Source organism: Bison bison, unplaced genomic scaffold, assembly GCF_000754665.1.
Source record: "Bison bison bison isolate TAMUID 2011002044 unplaced genomic scaffold, Bison_UMD1.0 scf7180017863957, whole genome shotgun sequence".
Taxonomy (NCBI): Eukaryota; Metazoa; Chordata; class Mammalia; order Artiodactyla; family Bovidae; genus Bison; species Bison bison.
Window position 1 is genome coordinate 1,129,106 of NW_011494529.1, and position 22,026 is coordinate 1,151,131.

The window sequence follows — 22,026 nt, forward strand, 5'->3', positions numbered from 1 at the left end:
AATAACAAAGTGATGTCATGTTTGAGAGGGAAAGTGAGCCTTTCTAAAACTTAAAAGATGGAAAGGGACTGGTTATGTCCACATCCACAAATCTAAAACAGTAGTAATCCAATGCAGAAGTTGAGGGGTGGGAGGAAAGTATGATGTGTTTTGCTGTGCTGTGCATTTTGCCTATTTTAAACTTGCAATTTTCTCATTGAAATTTGTGGGCAGATTCTTTAGTTTTTAAGTCCCCTTGTGGGCCCCCAAAGACATTCAGTGTTCGTAACATTTATCGTTCTGCATTATAATTATTTGCCCGTTTGACTCTCCTTCCAGACGTGAGTTCTATGAAGTCAAGAACTCCCTTATTTTCAGTATCTAGTATACTGAAAATATACTCAGTAAATGTATACTCAGTAAATGTTTGTCACAGTGAGGAATTATAAGCATATTAAAGGCCAGTCTGTTGTCAAGGGCTTTGGATCCTATTTTCTCCCACCATTTCAGGAATCTTACATTCTTGTTTAGTGTGTGCAAACTCTGTCTCACCTACATTCTTTCCATTAGGATTTAATCACACTTCAACCTTTCCAGTCTTAAAAAGTTTCCCAAATCCCCATGTTTTGTCTCCAAATATCTTTCTCCCTTTCTCAACTCTACTCTTCAGAATTTTACTGGCTTCATTTTTTTAATGCCTACTACTCTTGAATCTTACTTTTGTCTGTTTTCAGCCTAAAATTATCAGTAACTTGTGCTCAGTTGCTCAGCTGTGTTCAGTTCTTTGTGACCTCATGCACTGTAGCCCTCTAGGCTCCTCTGTCCATGGAATTTTCCAGGCAACAATATTGGGGTGGATTGCTATTTCCTTCTCCAGGGAATCTTCCCAACCCAGGGATTGAACCCATGTCTCTTGTGTCTGCTGCATTGCAGGTGAATTCTTTACCACTAGCACCATCTGGATTTGATTAATTTTCCTGTAGTGCTAAAAGGGTAAGAACTTTAAGAGCATACCTATGGTGCTTTACACTTCTACCAGTTATTTCAGAGAAAAGGTTAAGAGTTGGTCTATGAAAGCCTTATTTGCAATAGCCAAGATATGGAAGCAACCTAAGTGTCCATCAACAGATGAATGGATAGAGAAGCTGTGGTGTGTTTATGTGATGTTGCTGAATTCAGTTGACATTTTTCATTTCTTTCCTCATGTGGTCCCTGAATAGCAATTGATGCTTAACTCTTTAATTCTACTTGTAATTTCTTCCTTTTATTTCCATGTCACTGTACTCTCAAGGTTTTCCTTCTGCTGCTTTGTAGGTGACTGACCAGTCTTCTTTGTAGGCTCATCCTCTTCTGGATGACCACAGGATCTTGGAGTTCCTTAAGACTCCTTTGTTTGAATAACACACAATGAGTAATTAAATGATATTTTAGTTCTCTCATAGTTAATGTCCTTGGCAGTGATTCTCAGCATAGGAAAAATGGTATAGATGCAAGATAGAAAAGAAGAAATAAAAGCCTTGTACTCTTGAATGTGAATTGTCACTATGAATTTAGGTATATTTCATGTTAAAAGCATTCTCCCCTAACTCTTTCAAAAGAAGAAACAATGAGTAACCCACAATTAGTGGCCTGGAAAAACATTTTCCACTTTATAAACCACAGCTCCTTGGAGAAATAGCTGATTCCAGGTTTGGAAAGAAAGTGCATAAGAAGAGCCTGAAACAAGAAGAGCCTGGAATTAGCAAGAAACTGTGGAAGACTAGTATGACTGAATCAAAGGGATTATGAGGCAGTTTGAATTGACCTTTTCACTTGTCAAGGATGATACAATTTGAACACCAATAAAGATAGTAACTGCAAAATATTTAAACCTGTTAATATGTTTGGTCCATTAATTTATAAGTGATACTTTAAAAAAAATTGATCTCTTTTAGAGGAATGTAATGTACCAACTGATTATTTTGAAAACTGGCAGATAATGGAAAAGAATGAGGCATTTATTCTTGCTTCTCAGTAGATAAGGAAAAGTGCTTTTCATAGAGATATTTCAGCTTATAAATATAGAAACAGTGATAGAATATTACCTTTTGGCAACCCTTAATGAGTTAATGGATTTAGGCATGGATCATCATTATCTACTAATTGCACAGAGAGAGAAACAACAACCAAACATTTTCCTCCTGATTGAAGGATACGGTATCATTTGTGAAGTGGTCTTGTCCCTGAAATTTGACCAAAGGTCTAGATTTAACTTTCAGTTGATAGAAAACACAGAGGAACATGTTAAATGTTACTATAGGGTGCAGTCAATAAAATCTAGCCTCTGGAAAAATCTACACAAAAATAATTCAGTTTCTTTAACAAATGCCATAGCAGTGGTAGAAGATGAAAAGACTTCATCATGATCAACTAAGTACCTGTCTCTTTCTCCCATAGCTACTGCGCACTTCTCTCACAACGCAGCATTGTTTTGAAATGTTCTTGTTTATAGGTGTTTCCCTGCCATTAGATGTGTGATGACACCTTTTACCTCTTTTTAATCTTGTCATTTTTAACTTTTGACATTTTACATATAGTGTATCTGGATGTGGGTCTCTTTGAGTTCATCTTTGGAACTCTCTGAATGTCCTAGAACTAGATGTCTGTTCCTTTCCTCAGATTAGAGACATTTTCTGCCATTATTTCTTCACAATTTTCGGTAAGTGGGGTAATGCCACTATACATCCTGCTTTGGAACCTGCCTTTTTTTCATTCAACATGCTGGGTATCTCTTTCTGCATTAATAAATACTGCTGTACATTTTCATTTTGGGATTCTGATAGGTATTTGTCTTATTAGTATGTCTTAATTAGCCCAGTACTGATGAACATATTTCTTTATAATTCTTTATAGCTATTTCCTAATATAAACAATGTCATGAATTTCTTTGAACACACCCATTTGTACATATGTGTGGTTCTTTCCTTAGACTAGAGATGGGGTTGTTAGGTCAAAGAGTATATTCATTTAAAATTTCTGTATTACCCTACCACCTTCTGGAAAATTTAGACCTATTTTCATTGCCCCAGTGTTTGATAAGGAGGGTTTTATTATATTTGAAGTCCTGTACATCCGCTGTCAGCAAGCACTAGCCTTCAGGTAAAGAAAAAAAAAATCTTTTTTTCTTTTTTTAAAAATTCATTTTTAATTGGAGGATAATCATTTTACAATATTGTGTTGGTTTCTGCTGTATAGCAGCATGAATCAGCCATAATCTATTTTTTCTTACTTCTTTTGAAGCCCTCTATTTTGATGCTTTTTCTTGAATTATTTCTCATCTCTGTATTGGGAGCAGCAACTGCTACCAGCAGCTGTGTAAGATGCAACTGGGCTTATGTCAGTTGATTGTAGAGTAATATGTGATTTTCTCATAGTAGCTATCTAATACTGTTATGCCTACCATATTGCCATATGTGTTTTTTGAACAATAATGTAGAATATTATACCTCTTAAAACCTTGATCACATTTATACAAAAAGCCTTATTTATAAATGTCATCCTATAAGATAATATTAGAACTGTCTTTTAATTTCTTAATAATGTTTCTATCCTCACTTGTTTATTTCTCAGAAGCCTCTTTTAGAGGAAATAACTTGCATTTTGAAGTATGACTGAACTGTATTCTGATTTCAGCTTTACCACTTGGTTGTATGTGAAAAATCTCTTAACTTTTTTGGGCCTCAATTCATCTGTAAAGTGGGGGTATATTTGATTGCTCTCTGTTTGAATGATTACTCTAGGGATCAAATCTAACATTGTATGTAAAAATAGCATAGTGTCTATAGAGCAAATGCTAGTAATTCAGTATTTGTTCATTTGTTTCTTTTGTAGTGTGTAGTAGTGATACATAGTATTTTCAGATATGTTCACTATCATGTATACTATTGCCTTCACAGAAACCTTCTCTACATATACCCTCAGAGTCTTAATTTTGCCAACCGTCAAGGTTCTGCCAGAAATATAACAGTGAAAGTCCAGTTTATGTATGGGGAGGATCCTAGCAATGCCATGCCGGTAAGAAATGTTCTTTACAATTTCTATTCTTCATATGTGGTTCAAACAGACTTTTTTTTGGGGGGGGGTGTGGTATCACTTGGTTGGCAGGTCTAAATTGGAAATTAATGTGATCTTGTAAACTGTATTTCTGACTTCATTACTTCCTGAACAGGTAGTAATGAGTTTACTTGAAGTCTTGTTTATTGAGGACTTGGTATATGCTAGGCACTTCCAGAGATACAAAGATGAATAAGATTTATAATCTAGAGGATATAAGAACAACACATAAGATTCAAAAATAGTGAACTTCAGAAGAGGGCCAGATCAGAATCACCTAGAGTGCTCTAACAGAGCACAGAGAGCTCCTCTCTTTGCTTGCATCTGAGATTCTGATTCCCCTCCTTCAGAATAAAAGGGCAGGTAAGGGAGGTGGAAAGTGGTAGGCAGTAAATGGGGGCTGAAAATGCTCTCCTGGTAATTCTAATTTGTATGTTTCTTCTCACCTTGGTTGAGAACCTCTGGCAATAGTTCTCAACTTTGGTTGCATTTTACACTCACACAGGAAGCTTTTGAAAGTGCTAGTGCCCAGCTGAATCTCATTCCAATTACGGTATAAACTCTGGGAGGGGTACCAGGCAGATACCATTATTTTTTAAATTCCCCCAGGGGATTACAGCTTCCCTGGTAGCTCAGACAGTAAAGAATCTGGCTGCAATCCTGGAGACCTGGGTTTAATCCCTAGGTCGGGAAGATCCGCTGGAGAAGGAAAGGCAGTCCACTCCAGTATTCTTGCCTGGAGAATTCCGTGCACAGAGGAGCCTGGCTGGCTACAGTCAATGGGGTCTCAAAGAGTCGGACACCACTGAGGGACTAACGCTTTCAAGGGATTAAATTTTTCAGTCAATATTGGGAACCTAAGGTATGTGCTAATTATTAGAAAATTGATAGTATGTAGGGATTCAAAGGCCTAGATGTTCAGAGGAAGGAGAGGATGCCTCAGAAGTGGTTAAAATGTTACAGCAGTGGGTCTAGACCATGGGGAAAGGAAGGCAGTTCATATTGGAGAATGTTCTTCAGCAGAGGTAGAATGGTGAGTTGCCAGTGAGCTAGAACAATGCAAGATAAGTCAGAAATAGTAGACTGAGGCCAGACTGTGGAGGGTCTTGACTGCCCATACGGTCATTGAGGACTTGTGGGACACTAATAAATGCAGGCTCCATGAAAGTAGATTTTTAACTTACAGAGTAGGAACGTACCTGTCACCTGTAGATGTTCACCCTCTGAGAGAACCTTTGTGGATTGAAAATAAGCTAACAGGTGCATTATTTACAGTTTTATTTTGGCCTTCTATGTGAGTCATTTGAATCAAGTTCTTTTGATTTTCTACTTACTAAGAAAACTATTTTCATTTCCACTATAGCCTCAATTTCATCAGGATTTATAGATCTTGATAACAGCAAGCACAAATTATTCATCTTTGTATTCTTCTACGGCAGCTTTTTCAGGTCTTTGCATATAATGCATGCTGAGCAAATATTTCAATAAATGTAGAATTTACTCTTGGGTTTGGAATGAGCATTTCATGCTTTTAACTAGCTCTTCATTTCTGCTGAAGGACTGAATGTACCATCATTGTTGATGAAAAGATACTGGACTGTGAAAATAGATACTTTATTATCCTATATGTGAATGATATATGAATTTGAGCTTATGACAAATGTGGTGTATGTAAAATAATTTGTTTTTCTTTTTTGCTTAACAAACTCTTCCTTGTCTTAGCATATATATGGCCTCCTCTGCAGCGCCCCAGCTGCGTCCAGCCATATTGACAGTTAGACCACTCTTTCTCTTGGCACTGCCATAGTGTCTTCTGACTTCTTTTACAGGCTGCTTCCTTTATGATTATATGTTTATTTCTTTACCTTGTCCACTAGACTGTGAGCTCCTTGAGGGCAGGGACCATATCTTACTCATATCTGTATCTTGATGCCTGTCATAGTGCTTGACATAATTGATGCTCAGTTCATGTTGATGAATGATTACAAATACATGTTAAATGGTCAAAGGAACACTTTCCAGTTTATTTCATGCATGTTATGAAAATAAATTACTTTGTGAAAAACAAAAGCTTCTCAGAGGGGGAAAAATGTACTGCATTCCATTCACTTGTGTATTATTAATGTTATGAAAATATAATGCTTTTATGTTTATGTGAGTGGGTGGTTTGAAAGAATATATAACCAGACATTTGCTTATTTTTGTATTTGCTTATTTTTTTAAACTGACTATTAAAATAGGTCTTAAGATAAATTTTGATCAAATAACATTGATATGATAAAATCATAAATTTCATAATTCTGGCACTGGAGCAACATTTTTATTAAAACATAGTAAGATATTCTTAGAAAACTTTTGAAATTAGACATATCTAGGAGAGTCATAATTATTGTACTTTTACATACTCTTAAAAGGACCTGCAAAAAGAAACATAGATATCTGTTATTATGTTCTTTTTATTTAAGGATGGTGCCAGTTAACCCCTTCCCATGAGGAGTAAACTTTGAGTCATTTTTACCACTTGTGTGATAGAAGTGTGATGACCTGTCCACATACCTATTCATGCGTGTGTAGAATGACTGGCCAGACTTAAAGGTTTAATTTGTGACTAGATAACATTGTAAGCGTGCCACATTGGAATCATAGCTGTGACATTGACATCAGTAAGACATTTATCTAATCAGCTGCCCTAATTAACCATAGCATGGTTGGGTAGAATTCACGAGACGGATATATAAGACTGAATTATTTTACCTCTAAAATGTTGCTAAAACTTTTAGAAACATCCAGTCTCTAAAAGTGGTACTTTTTTTTTTTAATGTGGTGAATTAAAAAAAGCATAAGTAAGAATAGAAGACTGGAGCTCCTCTTTCATGGTAGAGTAGCTTACAGTAAGGATACAGAGATTGACCAAAATTAGAATATTTTAATATAAATACTTTATATTTGACATTTAGAATGACTGTTGTTTTAGTAGAGAAGCCACCAATTTGTATAGTAGATATATGTCACCATTCTAGGATTGTACTATTATATAAATTCCAAATTATGTACTACAGCTAGATTTTAAAATGAATTCTTTACCTTCTTCAAGAAAAAGAAATGTACCTTATTGCCCAATAGATATAATGGATAGAAACTTTCTGAATGTTTGAATGTCAGATGGGTGTGTAGTTGAAAAGAAATTTACATTTAAGCAATTGAACTTATAGGCACATGTTCTTCATTGGGCTGATTTTGCCCATTGTTCTCAGTTATTAAATCAGACCAATTCTTACATAGATATGAAACATCCAGCATTTATTACAACAAAGTTTCAACATGCTGTTATTTGTTACAGGTAATCTTTGGTAAATCTAGCTGTTCAGAATTTTCAAAGGAAGCCTATACAGCCGTAGTATATCATAACAGGTACTGAATTCAAATATTTCTTTCAAAGTTACTCACTTCTCAGTGGCATTGTTAGCTCTCACATTAGTGTGTTTACTGAATGCTTTGCTGCACTGAATGTGCAAATTCAAGACAGCCAACATCAGAGTTTTAAATTTCAACCTGTAGATATACATTCTCTCCACAGACATCTCGAAGTTAAGACTTTATATACAAAACATCTTTTCTGTCAAATTCTCTGATCCTTTCATTTTTATTATATTGTTATTGATTACCATTGTGGCCTCTGGTCTTTCGGTCTCTCGCTGTTGTTTTCACCTACACTTTGTAGTTTTACTTAACTCTTTACTAAACTTGCACCCAAGTGCAACATCCAGTAAGTTGGTGCAGCATCCAATAAATCTTTGCCTTAGTGTCTTTCCATTTTAGTTCTTTGGAAAATTGATTGTTAACTCTGGATAACGTAATTTCTGCTTTCTTTCTCCTCCTCCTTTCTGTTCCTCCTCCTCTACCTTCCCCTCCTCCTCTTCTACCATCCCTACCTCTTCCCCTCCCTCCCCTCCCCCTGCTCCTACGCTAACCCCTCCTTTTTTTTTTCTATTATTGGATGCTATTGGAGAAAAATCAAAATTGTGCCCATTGAGGCTGTCATGGACTGATGGTGTTTTATCACATGATGAGGCTACAGTGTTTTACCTTCTCTTGGCCCCACTCCTCTTTGGTAAATTTGGTTGGCATCACTTTTTTACCCTCTCTCCCATTTGGCAGTGGCTATTTTAAGCTTTTCTTCCCTTGCTTTAGCTCCTACCTCTTTCTGTCTGCTACTCGTAGTGTTCCTGCTTTACGAAGTCGATTGAGACCATCTGACTTGGTGTCTGTGAACTGCTACGCTTTTCATCTCAGATTATCTCTGTGTGGATCTGCATTCCTCTGTTGTGAGGTTGGTAATGGTCCACTCCCTCCCTCAGCGTGGATCTTTTCATCTCTGCTCTCAAAGAGTCTTATCCAGCCTCTTCAGAGTGTGACTCCATCAGTTATTCCTTTTCTTAACATCATCGGTCTTCTGCTTCATTGGCTCCATCTCTTATTGCCACAAAATTTGTTTCTTCTATACTTCCAAAAACAAAAGTCTTTATTCACTGCTGTTATGTAGCATGGCTTTTCCTTCCCTTCCCTAAAACTTTCTTCTTTCTTGCCTTTATTTTATGGCCCTCTCTCGGTTTACTTTTTTTCTATAATAATTATTCTAATTTTTCTTTTTCTTTAAAACATACGCCTTCCACACAAAGCCCTAAAGTTTTGCCTTTAACCTTCTTTTTCTATAATGTTCTCTCCCTAAATAATCTTGTATGTATTCCAGAATTATACTCAGTGAAACCACTACTGCTTTTACCCTTGTGTGGCTTGTCCTCACTCTTTATTTTCCGTCCTAACCTTCTTTCTGAGCTATAGATGTGCATTTTCAGATCTTTTAGGTGTATTCATTTGAATGCCTACTTCCTTCTTAATTTCCATGTGTTTATTCTTGACTCTCTTCCTAAACCAGTCTCTCCCTGTTTTTATTAAGGGTACCACCATTTTTCCAGTTGCTCTGACTCAGAATATAAAACATTCTTAACTTCCTTCTTAATGTCTCTAATCCAATCATCTTTTATGTCTTAATGTTTATATTTCTGCTCCATTACAAACATATCCTGTGCTGTCCTGTTTCTGGGCCTTTCTTGGATCTTTTTTTCTTTTATAATACTAATTCCCTCTATTTATTTAACTACTCATAGTTTAAGGCCCATATCATGTATCTCTTCCTAAATGACAGTTCCTTGATCCAAAACTTGAAATAATCTGTTTAGCTCTTCTCTTGGAGCACTTAACCTTATATGCTCTATACCAGGGGTCAGCAAACTTCTCTAAAAAGGGTCAGATGGTATATATTTTAGGACTTGTGCACCGTCTGCTCTTTTGCAGCTGCTCAGCCCTGTTGTTCTGCAAAAGTAGCCATGCATAGTCAGTTGCAAGTAAACGGGCATTGCTGTCTGCCAATAAAATTTTTTAATGGACCCTGAAATTTAAATTTCATTTAATATTTTAAGTTAAATATTATTTGTTTGAATTTTTTAACTACTTAAAAATATAAGAATCATTTTTTAGTTTGTAGGCTGTACAAAACCAAGTAATGAACTGGATTTGGCCTGTGGCCATAGTTTGCCAACCCCTGCTTTATAGCATAGCTGTTGATATATGTTCTTATACTTCTGCTAAATATATATTTTTGAGGGTTTTTTAAAAATATTCATCTTTAAAACCACCATAAAAATCACACAGTGCTTATTAGCCTAATGGTGGGTAAATAAAAATACTTATTGATGAATAACTCTTAGATGTTTAATTTTCCATAAGAACCTTCACATAATGATTTCAGGAAAGAAATGAACTGAAACACTAAATACCAGGAAACATGGAGAAAGAAGGTTGTAATTTCAGTTTGTGGCTAAGTCTTTATTTTGTTGCTCTCAGCATTAGTAGAATTAAAATGATAGAGTCTAACACTACTAGTAAATACAGCTTTCTCATAATTCAGTGGTGATTAGTAAGTAATACGATCTATAGCATCTTATATTCACTGAAGTCATCAAATTATCAAATGGCAAGCATTAACTATCTTTCTTATGGGTATTAAAACCTTTATGCCCCTTACCTGTTAAGCATTTTTGAAGCTTATTTGAGATGGAAGAATATTTGACATATTTCGCATCAGAGGAAAATCCCTAGTTGGTGGGATGGCTTTCACTTTAAAGATAGTTGGAGCCATACAGTGTGGATGTCTTTTCATTGTAATAACTCTGAGAGCTACTAACCAAATACAGAAGGCTGGGATGCTAAGGTTCTCTCTTAGCTCTATATCATAAATAGCAGTCATGGTGCTGTTTATGATATACCATAGAAATGCATATGCTTATACCACAGAAATGCCCATACGGGCCACTCTCAATACATCTCAGTTGTATTGAGATGCAACTACTACTGGTTTGATCAGATATGACATTTGTTGTATTCCTATAGTAGCTGTGTGCACTTTCAAGCAGTGGGACACATGCAATTGTGGGTGTTCTCTGATTTCTTTTTCTGTTCTTTTTTCTCTTTTCCTTTTTTTTTTAAGCTGTCAGTCAATAAATAGTCCATGTTTTTGGTAACATTATTTCTTTAGCAATGGGATAATAAATACAAGGAAATTCTATAGAGAGCCCATCTTGATACCAGATTGTCTAAACATATCTTTTTTCTTTTTTTTTAAATAGAAGGATAAACAAATTAGTCTTAATATAAAGCTGTACTCCTATAAAAGAAAAATGTTTTTCTATGGTATGGTTATGAGATATACTATAAAAAACTTATTTTTCTATGGAATACATATCTAGATTGGTTATAAAATAGAAAGCCTTGCCCTAGTTTCCTCTTCTATACAGTTTCCAATCTAATGAAGATCTCAGCATTAAGGTGGTGATTATTAGTGAATTTTCAAATAGTAGGATTACTCAACCCATTAATGAAAATGGGATAGACATTTCAGAAACAGTGACAGCTCCCTCATCTGGAAGTGTAGGAGTTAGTTACTTAGAGTTTGGAAATAAAAATACTTTGGACTAGAAGAAAAATTAAGCACGAATCATGAAATTAATTTAAAAATTACTCAGGTATACAAATGCAGTAATTATTTGTTTTGAACACATTATTGATTATTGATCTGTTTTGTTCTGTTTTTTGTATGAAGGTCTCCTGATTTTCATGAAGAAATCAAGGTTAAACTCCCTGCTACTTTAACTGACCATCATCACTTGCTTTTTACTTTTTATCATGTTAGTTGTCAACAAAAACAAAATACTCCTCTTGAAACTCCTGTTGGATACACAGTAAGTATATTTTTGTTAAATATTTACCTCTTTGATCATAAAAATAATTACAATATTTAAGATATACTTTGTGTCCATTATTATTTGAGGATTCCTTATCTGATTCTCCACATTGGTTAGGAAGGGTCATCGTAAGAAGAAAATGCTTGTTAATATGGTTAACTAATGTCATTAATTAACTAACATGTTTAAACACTTAGGTGTTGGTCCTAATTATTGTATATTTATCCAACATTACTGTGTAAATATAATAGTTTTAAGGGTTCTTCAGAAGAAAATGGTTTGAATGTAACATAACTAAAAGAGACCTCTGTAATTAAAACCCCTTTCAATTGCCTTAGTTAAAGCAATTAAAACCCTTGAGTATTTCTTGAAAATCATTGCTTTTGAATTATAAACCTAAGATGAATACATCATACTGTGCTAATCACAGTTTTGTCAGAAAGGCATGCCTTCACCCAAAAGAGAAAAACTAACATTTGATTCATATTTTTTGTCTTCAGTTTATGACATGAATTTTGCTAAATGTTAGAAAATAAGTTTGTCATACTCTTTAGTTTTATTTTCAACATTTATGTCTAATCAGATCTTTCTTTCCCTATTTACATTGGCACATTACCCCAGTTTAAAATTGATTCCTCTTATGGCCTTTTTCTACTGCCAACTTTCCTTTGCCTAATAAGGTACTGCTATAGATTTAAATATTGCATAGTTAGTAATAATGGCTTTGAGATCCTTCTCAAGCCATGGGGAAACTTCTTTAGATGAATTATAAAGGCCTAATTATTATTATTACCTAACTAAATCCCTTGGTATTTAGTGATGTGAGACAAATTTGGCTTATAGCAAGTTCTTGAAACAGATTTTTGAAGTAATATTAATAACAAACATTTAAATTAATGTTATTTCTTTTTTATTTAAAAGTGGATACCAATGCTTCAGAATGGACGATTGAAGACTGGGCAGTTTTGCCTACCAGTCTCACTGGAAAAACCACCACAGGCTTATTCCGTACTGTCTCCTGAGGTCAGTATCTCTCACGTTGAAATTCTCCAGATTCAATGAAATGAGTTTTTCATTACAAAGGTAGTTTTCTCAAACTTCTATCTCTAAGTATGTATATAGTGAAGTACTATTATTTCTCCTATAATTAAAATTACTCTATAGAATACTTTGAAGCATTATATGTTGTTGATTTTTTTTTTTTCTAATCTCATACACCTTTGAAAGGCAGTGTAGTATGGTTTCCAAGATTTCACTGCTCACTTGTGTGATATCAGGTAAGTTTCTTACTCTGCTAAATTGTTGAAGTCCTAGCGCCCAGTGTGACAGCTTTTGGAGATGGGGGCCTTTGGGAGGTAATTAGGTTAGATGAGGTCATGAGGGTGGGGCCTCATGCCTGGTTAGTACTCTGTAAGAAGAGACACTAGAGAGCTTACTCTCTCTCAGCTGTGTGAGGAGACAGTGAGAGGTGGTCATCTGTAAGCTAGGAAGGGGTTCTTACCAGAAACTGACCGTGGTAGCACCTTGATCTTGGACTTCTAGTGTTCAGGCTGTGAGGAAATAAATTTCTGTTACTTAAGTCAACCAGTATATGGTATTTTGTTATGGCAACCTGACTTAAGACTCTGTCTGCCTGAATTCTCTCATCTGTAAATTGAGGAAAATAAGTAATGCCTACAAAAAGGATTGTGTTGATGACTGAATGATTAGTAGTACATAGAACTTAGAATAATGCCAGGCACATGAAGTATACTAAAGAAGTGTCTGCTACTATTATGGTATTCCTGTTGCCACACTACTTGTTAGAATATTTTATGAGAGTAGTTCTTACTTTAGCGTGCATCAAAATCACCTGGAGTATTTGTAGTATTACCAGTGGTTCAACCTTAGCCCTAGAGTTTCTGATTCGTAAGGTCTGGGCTGGGGTTTGATTATTTACATTTCTTACAAGTGTCCAAATGATATTTATGCTGCAGATTGTTTTTAAAGAAGTATGTGTTCACCGTTTACTTGGGTGTCCTATTTTTTAAAGATGAAAATGAGTATTTTGCATTGTAAGAGCTAGTGCCATTTCTTGCATTGAGTAGTTACTATATACTCCACCAGCTTTTTTTAAAAAAAAGTTTCAAAGACTTCATTATTTACCTCAGTAAAGATACCACATTTCTTACCTACATTAATTACCAACACTAATTTTAGTGTTGAATTGTAATAGAAAACTGACTTTATTTGGTTTTATTTTCTTCATATAATAAAAATAAGAAACCATGGGAAAGAAAGCCTATCTGCCTATTTTGTTGTTGTTGAGACATTCTGGTTTTTTTTCATTTGTTTCAAGGATGTTTGTAATTGTTTGTGTAGCCTTTTTTTCCCTGATGGCTGCTTTAAACTCCTGTCAGATCTGTCTAGTATCTGTGTCATCTGACTATTGATGTCTGTTGATTGTCTTTTCTCATTTAAGTAGAAATTGTCCTGGTTCTTGATATGGTGTGTGATTTTTTGTTATATCCGAAACATTTTGGGTATTATGCTGCGACTCTAGAGCTTATGTTAGTCTGTGTTTTAGCAGTAGTGAGAAGTCCTGTTGCCGGGGGAGGTAAAGACTCACACTCCCCACTGTGCATGGGGCTTCCCAGGCGGTGCTAGTGGTAAAGAACCCACTTGCCAATACAGGAGACATAAAAGATGTGGGTTCGATCCTTGGGTCAGGAAGATCCCCTGGAAGCGGGCATGGCAACCCACTCTAGTATTCTTGCTTGGAGAATCCCATGGACAAAGGAGACTGTTGGATTGTAGTCCATAGCGTTGCAAAGAGTCAGACATGGAGGTGGAATGGGGCTGTGGTTTGTTTTCTTGGCTTTGGCCAGATTAGGGCAATTGTTGGGTTTGGCTAGAGGGAGCAGACTTTTTGTCTTTTCCTTTTAGCATTTCTGGGTTACCAGCTTCTCTAGCAAACTAGTCCAGGATACGTGAGAGAAAAATAAAACTCGGGAAACACTGCCTTATAGTTCTTTTGATCCTGAGGTCCCTAGCACATCTACCTCCTTCTCTCCCCTTTCAGTCTCTATGTTTCTTTTTTCAAGTATCATGTTCCAGCTTTTTAGCTGTACTTATCAGGAAGAATAGAGAGAACTGATGTACTGTCTTTTAAAAATAATTTTTTGTGATCTGATTTTAACACTCCAAGCAATTTATGTCAGAAAAAAAAATGTTTCCTCATCCTTAAAACAACAGACTTCCTTTGCTTATGAATATTTTAAAGCCAAATTAAAACATAGGAGTTTTTAATATAAAGAAAATAGGCTATTATAAACCAATAAGATATTATAGTTGTGAATTTATTGCCATTAAGAGATTCACAATGTGATAGGTGAAAAGCAGGTTTCAAAATAATATGTTTGGTACCACCTATGTGAGGGTGTATATAAAGATATATATGTGTAGGGAAGATTTGGAATGATATAAAGGGATATGTTTCTAGGAAGCTAGAATTTTGAAGGCATATTTTCTGCTTTTTGCTCCTTGAGCCTTTTACTTCTTTTGTAGGAAACATTGATTTTGTAATAAGAACAAAATATAAGTTTTACATTTGTTTGTAGTGCATAAAATATATTTCCATAGTATTTTTTCTTATTGAGATATCGTAATTTTTGTTTCATAATTCGTAGTTGTTTCAGCATTCATAATCAACTTAAGCATCTGTGATCATTGTATTCAATGTCTTATAGGTTCCCCTACCTGGCATGAAATGGGTAGATAATCACAAAGGTGTTTTTAATGTTGAAGTTGTTGCTGTTTCATCTATCCATACACAAGTAAGTGGTTTTTTAATAATTTTTACGATCACATTTCACTTAAATGAATTGAACTTAAATCAATTTTTTCTGTTATGACATTTGAAACTATGTATCAGTTTAAAATGTATAGGTTTAGAAGTAACTTTTTAAAGGAATCAACAAAATATCATTTAATGTCAGCAGAAGCAAATATTTTCCTTTTCAGAATGTTATTGACTTCATTTTGAACAATTAAAGTGATTTTTTTCCCCCTAAGTTTCTAGAACATAGCAGGATAATTAGAGTTGAAAAACGATTTTCCAGCTCATTTTATTTCTCATAGACTTAGATACTTCAAATGGAAAAGGTCCTTGGGGGTCTCCATATTTTTCTCTATATCTCTGAAATGTGCGAAGGTCTTCTGAAAGACTTTGTATTTACTCATTCTGTAACTGGAACGCTTTTCCTCTGACATTCATTTGACTTCTCTTCATAAAGAGAAGCCTTTGCATGTAACTCTTAAACATAGCAGCCCATCACTCTGGATCGTCTTACACTGCACTCATTACTGCTTGTTATTTTCACTTGCATGCTCTTGTACTTTTGCTTCGTCTCACTCTTTCTCTCTCTCTCTCCATGTGCATATATATTCATTCATATCCTTTGTTTATGTTCTTTCTCCCATTATATTGTAAGCTCCATGTGGTCAGGGATGTTGTTACCTGTGAAAGAGTGAGCCTTCCTTTCAAGGACTTCACAGTGAAATAGAAGGAAATGCAAAAATAATCATAATACAAGAAAGCTAGTATTATATTAGATATATGAACTAAATTTTTTCAAGTACAGAGAGTTGTCAGTTTTGCTGGGAACTGAGTTACTGCATTGGTGAGTAGATATTTATCATGTATAGAAGAGAAGGTAGACAGTGCAGTTGATTAAAAGCAAGTGCAGGACTTCCCTGGTGGCACAGTGGATAAGAATCTTCCTGCCAGTGCAGGGGACACAGTCTTCCCTGGCAGGAAGATTCCACATGCCAGCTAAGCTGGTGTGCCACAACTACTGAAGCCCGTGCACCTAGAGCCTGGGTGTGCAGCAAGAGAAGCCACTGCAATGAGAAGCCGGTGCACCCGAACAAAGAGCAGCCCCCTCTCGCCAAAACTAGAGAAAGTGTATACACAGCAGTGAAGACCCAGTGCAGCCAAAAATAAACAGATAAAGCAAGGGCAGGTAATCTGTTGTGAATGCAATTTTAAGTGCACGGAAAATCATGATACATGAACATAGAAGACCAGGCTGATAAAATATTATGAACAACCTTAAATGCCACAGAATTTAGGATGGTGATTTCTAACTTAAAAGTAAACACGAGAGAAGTAAATTTAGGAGCATACCAAGGAGGTGAAATTATGGGACCATAAGGAGTTTAATTTTGAGTTTTAAGTTCTTGTGCACTTCAGATAAAGATGTCCTGTAGGCACTTGTGATGAATGAATTTAGGATTGGGAAGTAACAGAATAAATGTGATAGCTGAAACTGTGCTAGTGAATATGATTTTCCAGGGAGAAAATGTAGAGTGAGAAGAGGTGGATGTTTAAAATAGAATATGTGGGTTTTCCAACTTGAAAGGGTATGCGGAGGTTTCCAAGGCTACCTTCAACTTCTGTGATTTTCTAGCAGAACTCACAGGACTCAGTGGAGAGTATATTCACAGCTATGATTTATTTTAGTGAAAGACATAAAGCAAAATCAGATAAGGGGAAAGAGGTTCAGTCTGGAGGAAATAGGACACAGGCTTTCAAGAGTTTTCTCCTAGTGGAGTCACACAGGGCAAGTGGGAACAGCATATGTGAAATGTCTACCAGGGTAGCTCAGTTCCCAGAGTTTTTACCATAGGCTTGTCTCGTAGACACCCACTGCCTAACACATACCAAGATGCGAGATTCATAGAACCAAAGCAAGTATTAAGCATAAACTATATTGCTTGCACAGTTTCGGTGTAGTGAGCATTCGCCTGTCAGTGGAAACCCTCCTAATACCCAACTTCCTGATACCAGCCGAGGGCCAACCTTGAAATCAGGCCTTTGAAATGATAGCAGTCTTAAGCTTGCTATGTTAACTCTTCTCTGCACAGTGAGATAGAGAAAAGTAAGAAGACAGAGTGTCTCTATATTATATTTTAAAACAACAGCAAAAAAGGTAGTATATATGTTTTATTTAGCTTTCCTCAGGTAGATCCCAGTAAAATACTGCTCCAGTGGAGTTTTTACTTTTCTGTTACTAGATATGTCGTGTGTTTTTGTGTTTCCTGTAGAACTTACTCTTCTGATAATGAAAAGGTTGGCATTATAGTATACTGTTGAAACACTTTCCTTCTCATAATAAAATTATTTTTAATATCATATGATATCTTCTTAAGTGTACAAACACATTCTTTTTCATTTTTGCTTTGAATTCTATAATCATTGTTAGTTTTCTCTTTTTTTAGTGTTGGTAATGTATCTTTTACTTCCAACTTTGTTTTTAGGGAGGCAGATACATATGTTCTGTTTAATGTAACAAAGAAGGATTTCGGGCAAGATATTTCATATAGATGATTTTGAATCTATAGAAGTAGAGGAAGAATAGACTGGGAGGGTGTAATGTGTAGCATCCTGACAGTCTCAGATATGACTGAAACTCAAAAGTTTATAAATTTTACAGCTATGTAATATAATTGCATCATGTATTATAATCTTTCTTAAAAGGCTCAATTGAAGACAGTAAGTGTTTTTATGATGTTTTGTTACTTCATTTGTATCTCTTTAAAATTGACCAAAATTTATATACATAGTTCAATAGAATTATTTTTATTCATTTAAAACATATCAAGTTAAAACACTATTGGAAGAAACATAAGCTAGAATCAAGATTGCTGGGAGAAATATCAATAACCTCAGATATGCAGATGACACCACCCTTATGGCAGAAAGTGAAGAGGAACTCAAAAGCCTCTTGATGAAAGTGAAAGAGGAGAGTGAAAAAGCTGGCTTAAAAACTCAACCTTCAAACAATGAGGATCATGGCATCCAGTCCTATATTTTCATGACAAATAGATGGGGGAACAATGGAAATAGTGAAAAACTATCTTCTTGGGCTCCAAAGTCACTGCAGATGGTGACTGCAGCCATGAAATTAAAAGACGCTTACTCCTTGGAAGGAAAGTTATGACCAACCTAGATAGCATATTCAAAAGCAGAGACATTACTTTGCCAACAAAGGTCCGTCTAGTCAAGGCTATGGTTTTACCTGTGGTCATGTATGGATGTGAGAGTTGGACTGTGAAGAAGGCTGAGCACCGAAGAATTGATGCTTTTGAACTGTGGTGTTGGAGAAGACTCCTGAGAGTCCCTTGGACTGCAAGGAGATCCAACCAGTCCATTCTGAAGGAGATCAGCCCTGGGATTTCTTTGGAAGGAATGATGCTAAAGCTGAAACTCCAGTCCTTTGGCCACTTCATGCGAAGAGTTGACTTATTGGAAAAGACACTGATGCTGGGAGGGAGGAGAAGGGGACGACAGAGGATGAGATGGCTGGATGGCATCACTGACTCCATGGACTGGAGTCTGGGTGAACTCCAGGAGTTGGTGATGGACAGGGAGGCCTGGTGTGCTGTAATTCATGGGGTCGCAGAGTCGGACACGACTGAGCGACTGAACTGAACTGAAGATGATAAATGTAAAGCTGTTTAGCATTAGTGCCTTTTCTTAAAGTTTGTTTTCATTGTTAGCTAACTAAAAGTCTCCCTGGAGTTTTAGTAGACTTTTTCTCACATCTCATTGGTCAAAATGATAGCATGTGGTCATCGAATAGATACGAATAAAGCTCGAAGAGCAGGCACATTTCTGCTTTAAATAAAGATTGTGGTTCTGTCAGCGCAGAAAGAGGTTAGAGAATAGCAGTTAGGATTTAGTCAGGAGATGGAAACTGCCAATAATGGAATGGAGAAAATCTGTAAATAAATGTTAACTAGGTTAAAGGTGACTCACTCCATAAATGGGTTAAAAGAGAATCTGTAACAGAGAGCAGTTACAGAGTGATAAGGGAGGAAGGAACTTGGAAACCTAGAGGAAGATTTGAAGGGTGAGAGTCAGACCCCTGAAGAGGGACACCACTGCCACAGTCACACTGCGCCTGCTGTGCTGTGTTGTGGAGGAGACTGGATAGAGGGACCTGCTGTGGAACTGGAGAGCCACCCCTGCTGCCCACGACCCTCGCCTCTTGAGCCATAGCTTCGCGTCCACTCGCCGCCATCAGGAAAGCAAACAGGGAGAAGAAGACTCCCTTCCAACTCCTCAAGCCTGGCAAGACTGTTTCCCATACCCTCTGTTGTCAGAGCCTAACACAAGCCAGCTGACAAAGGACAAATGTAGTTTGAAGAGTCTAGGTCCACGGTTGCAAAATGTGGAAAAGATGGGCGGAGGGGTTGGATGGAGCTAAGAGGTAATAAATTAATAATTGACACAGGTAGGTTACTTACACACCTGCCATAATAATTGAGCTCTATAACAATAAGACAGACTCAACAACTGGAAAAAAATCCTGGTATCAATAGATTTTTTTTTTTTTGAGTAATCAATAGTATTTGAAGCAGCTACATTATAATAACAGATGAGAATAGAATACTGTGTAATTGGAAACAATGTATATACTAATGTGTACTCTTTTGTGTTATCAATTAGTATGAGATACCAGAGGTCCATAGTTAGGAGTATTTACAAAGCTAAGATTGTTCAGTGCCTCTGTTCCTTCTTTGTTTTAGGATCCTTATCTCGATAAGTTTTTTGCTCTGGTAAATGCTCTGGATGAACACATGTTCCCAGTCCGAATTGGAGACATGCGAATCATGGAAAACAATTTAGAAAATGAATTGAAGAGCAGTATTTCAGCGTTGAATTCATCTCAGTTGGAACCAGTGGTCCGATTTCTTCATCTCCTGCTTGATAAACTGATACTTTTAGTTGTTAGACCTCCTGTCATTGCTGGCCAAATAGGTAATTTACTTATGTTTAGGGAATCATAAGATTTATCATTTGACATTTCTAACTTTTACAGAAATAATACCATGATTCCTATTTGCTATCTCTGTAAGGACTGTGTTTCATTTGGGTGGGGGCGGGGGGAAGGTTGTTACTTGTTTCTAATGCTGGAAAATAATAAGTTTCTTTGTTTCTTTAAAGTGTGCCATACACCTCTATTCAAATTATGAACACAAATATTTATTCACTCACCAAATATTTATTAGGCACTTAATATGTACTGTACACTGATGGGCACTGACCAAGGCATGGTTCTGGATTTTATGGATCTCATAGACTAGTTAAGAAAACATGCAACAGATAAATCATTTATGTTTGTGTACAGGATTTGTAATCTGTATTTTCACTCATTTGCAATCCTCTATATACTATAGCTGATATTTTCTTCAGTAACTCAAAATCTCTATCTTCTTTTTCTTGTGACTTGTTCTGGAAGGAAAAAGAATTATTCTTGTTTCCTGCCTTTTTCCCAAGATTTATTCTTTTACTTTTGCTAACAGTATCCACCCAAATCCTGCAAAGTAGTTGAGCTTGTAAGAAATTTCAGGTAACTTGTTATAGAAATTTTGAATTAAGAGGTGGCACAAAGGAGAGGAGTATTCAGCTCCTTGAGATGTTTTTATGATGACTTGTGAGTAGAGGTAAATTTTAGGTTGAGCATTTAAAAATGAGTAAGAGTCTGACCGGTAAATAATTAGCCCCAGGAGACTAATTATATGTATAGTGTACAAGGGCTTCCCTTGTGGCTCAGCTGGTAAAAGAACCGCCTGCATTGTGGAAAACCTGGGTTCGATCTCTGGGTTGGGAAAATTCCCCTGGAGAAGGGAAAAGCTACCCTTTCCAGTATTCGGGCCTGAAAAATCCCCATGGATAGAGGAGCCTGGTGGGCTACAGTACATGGGGTCACAAAGAGTTGGGCACGACTGAGTGACTAAGCACAGCATACTTTATTTATATTGATATGTGAAATCTCTACAACTCTAGATATAAGTATACATTTCATGATTTCATGAATAAAATCGTGAGCATATGCTTAAAAATTTGCCCAAGGATTCACACCTAAGCAACTGACTCCAAGTCCCACTCTTACTATTCTGAAGAAATGTTCACTGGTGAAATTAGCAAGAATAATTTTGGTCAAAGAGTCATATGCTTTGAGAATCTGTATAGAGGTACACAAGGGTTCAATTAGTGAAGCACGCTTATAAGTAAAAAATGAAGGTGAATAGATCATTTTTACTTAGGAGACAAGCACTGCTTCCTTTGGAAAGGAACTAAAAATTGTTTCAGATTCTGATACATTTATAGTAAGAACTTCAGGACTTTCATGCTTTATAAATTTCTAGTATGACATAAAAACAAGATTTGCTGAGAAGGGACTAAAGTGGACCTAGTTTTGAGAAGGATGGTAGGATGGTTTGTAGCAGCTACAGTGTTGTGCTGTGCTTAGTCGCTTAGTCGTGTCTGACTCTTTGCGACCCCATGGACTGCAGCCCTCCAGGCTCCTCTGTCCATGAGGATTCTCCAGGCAAGAATACTGGAATGAGTTGCCATACCCTCCTCCAAAATAGCTACGATAAGGAAAAGAAAAAGGAGTCAACCAGGAATACAGATAGGATTTCTAAAGCCTGCTTAGGTTTCTCTGTCTCTCTAGTCTCTGTCTCTCTAGTTTCTCTGTTTCTCCAGTCTCTCTTCTAGTACAGTATATGTAGATTAATCTTCCTAAATGACCACTCTGTCTGATTATTCCACTTTTAGGAAGACTTAATTGGCCTCATTATCTGTTCATAAATTCCTGTCTTG

At 36.3% G+C, this 22,026-nt stretch overlaps 1 protein-coding gene across 1 annotated transcript in view; it reads left to right on the plus strand.

The window, feature by feature from the left end:
* DOCK7 (dedicator of cytokinesis 7) overlaps positions 1 to 22,026 on the plus strand; it is a 166,018-nt gene that overhangs the window by 58,878 nt on the left and 85,114 nt on the right. Inside the window, exons 15-20 of the mRNA XM_010833923.1 lie at positions 3,915 to 4,032; positions 7,412 to 7,482; positions 11,231 to 11,369; positions 12,294 to 12,395; positions 15,101 to 15,187; positions 19,947 to 20,178. Of these exons, the coding sequence (XP_010832225.1) occupies positions 3,915 to 4,032; positions 7,412 to 7,482; positions 11,231 to 11,369; positions 12,294 to 12,395; positions 15,101 to 15,187; positions 19,947 to 20,178 (749 nt within the window). The remainder of the gene's footprint in view (positions 1 to 3,914; positions 4,033 to 7,411; positions 7,483 to 11,230; positions 11,370 to 12,293; positions 12,396 to 15,100; positions 15,188 to 19,946; positions 20,179 to 22,026) is intronic.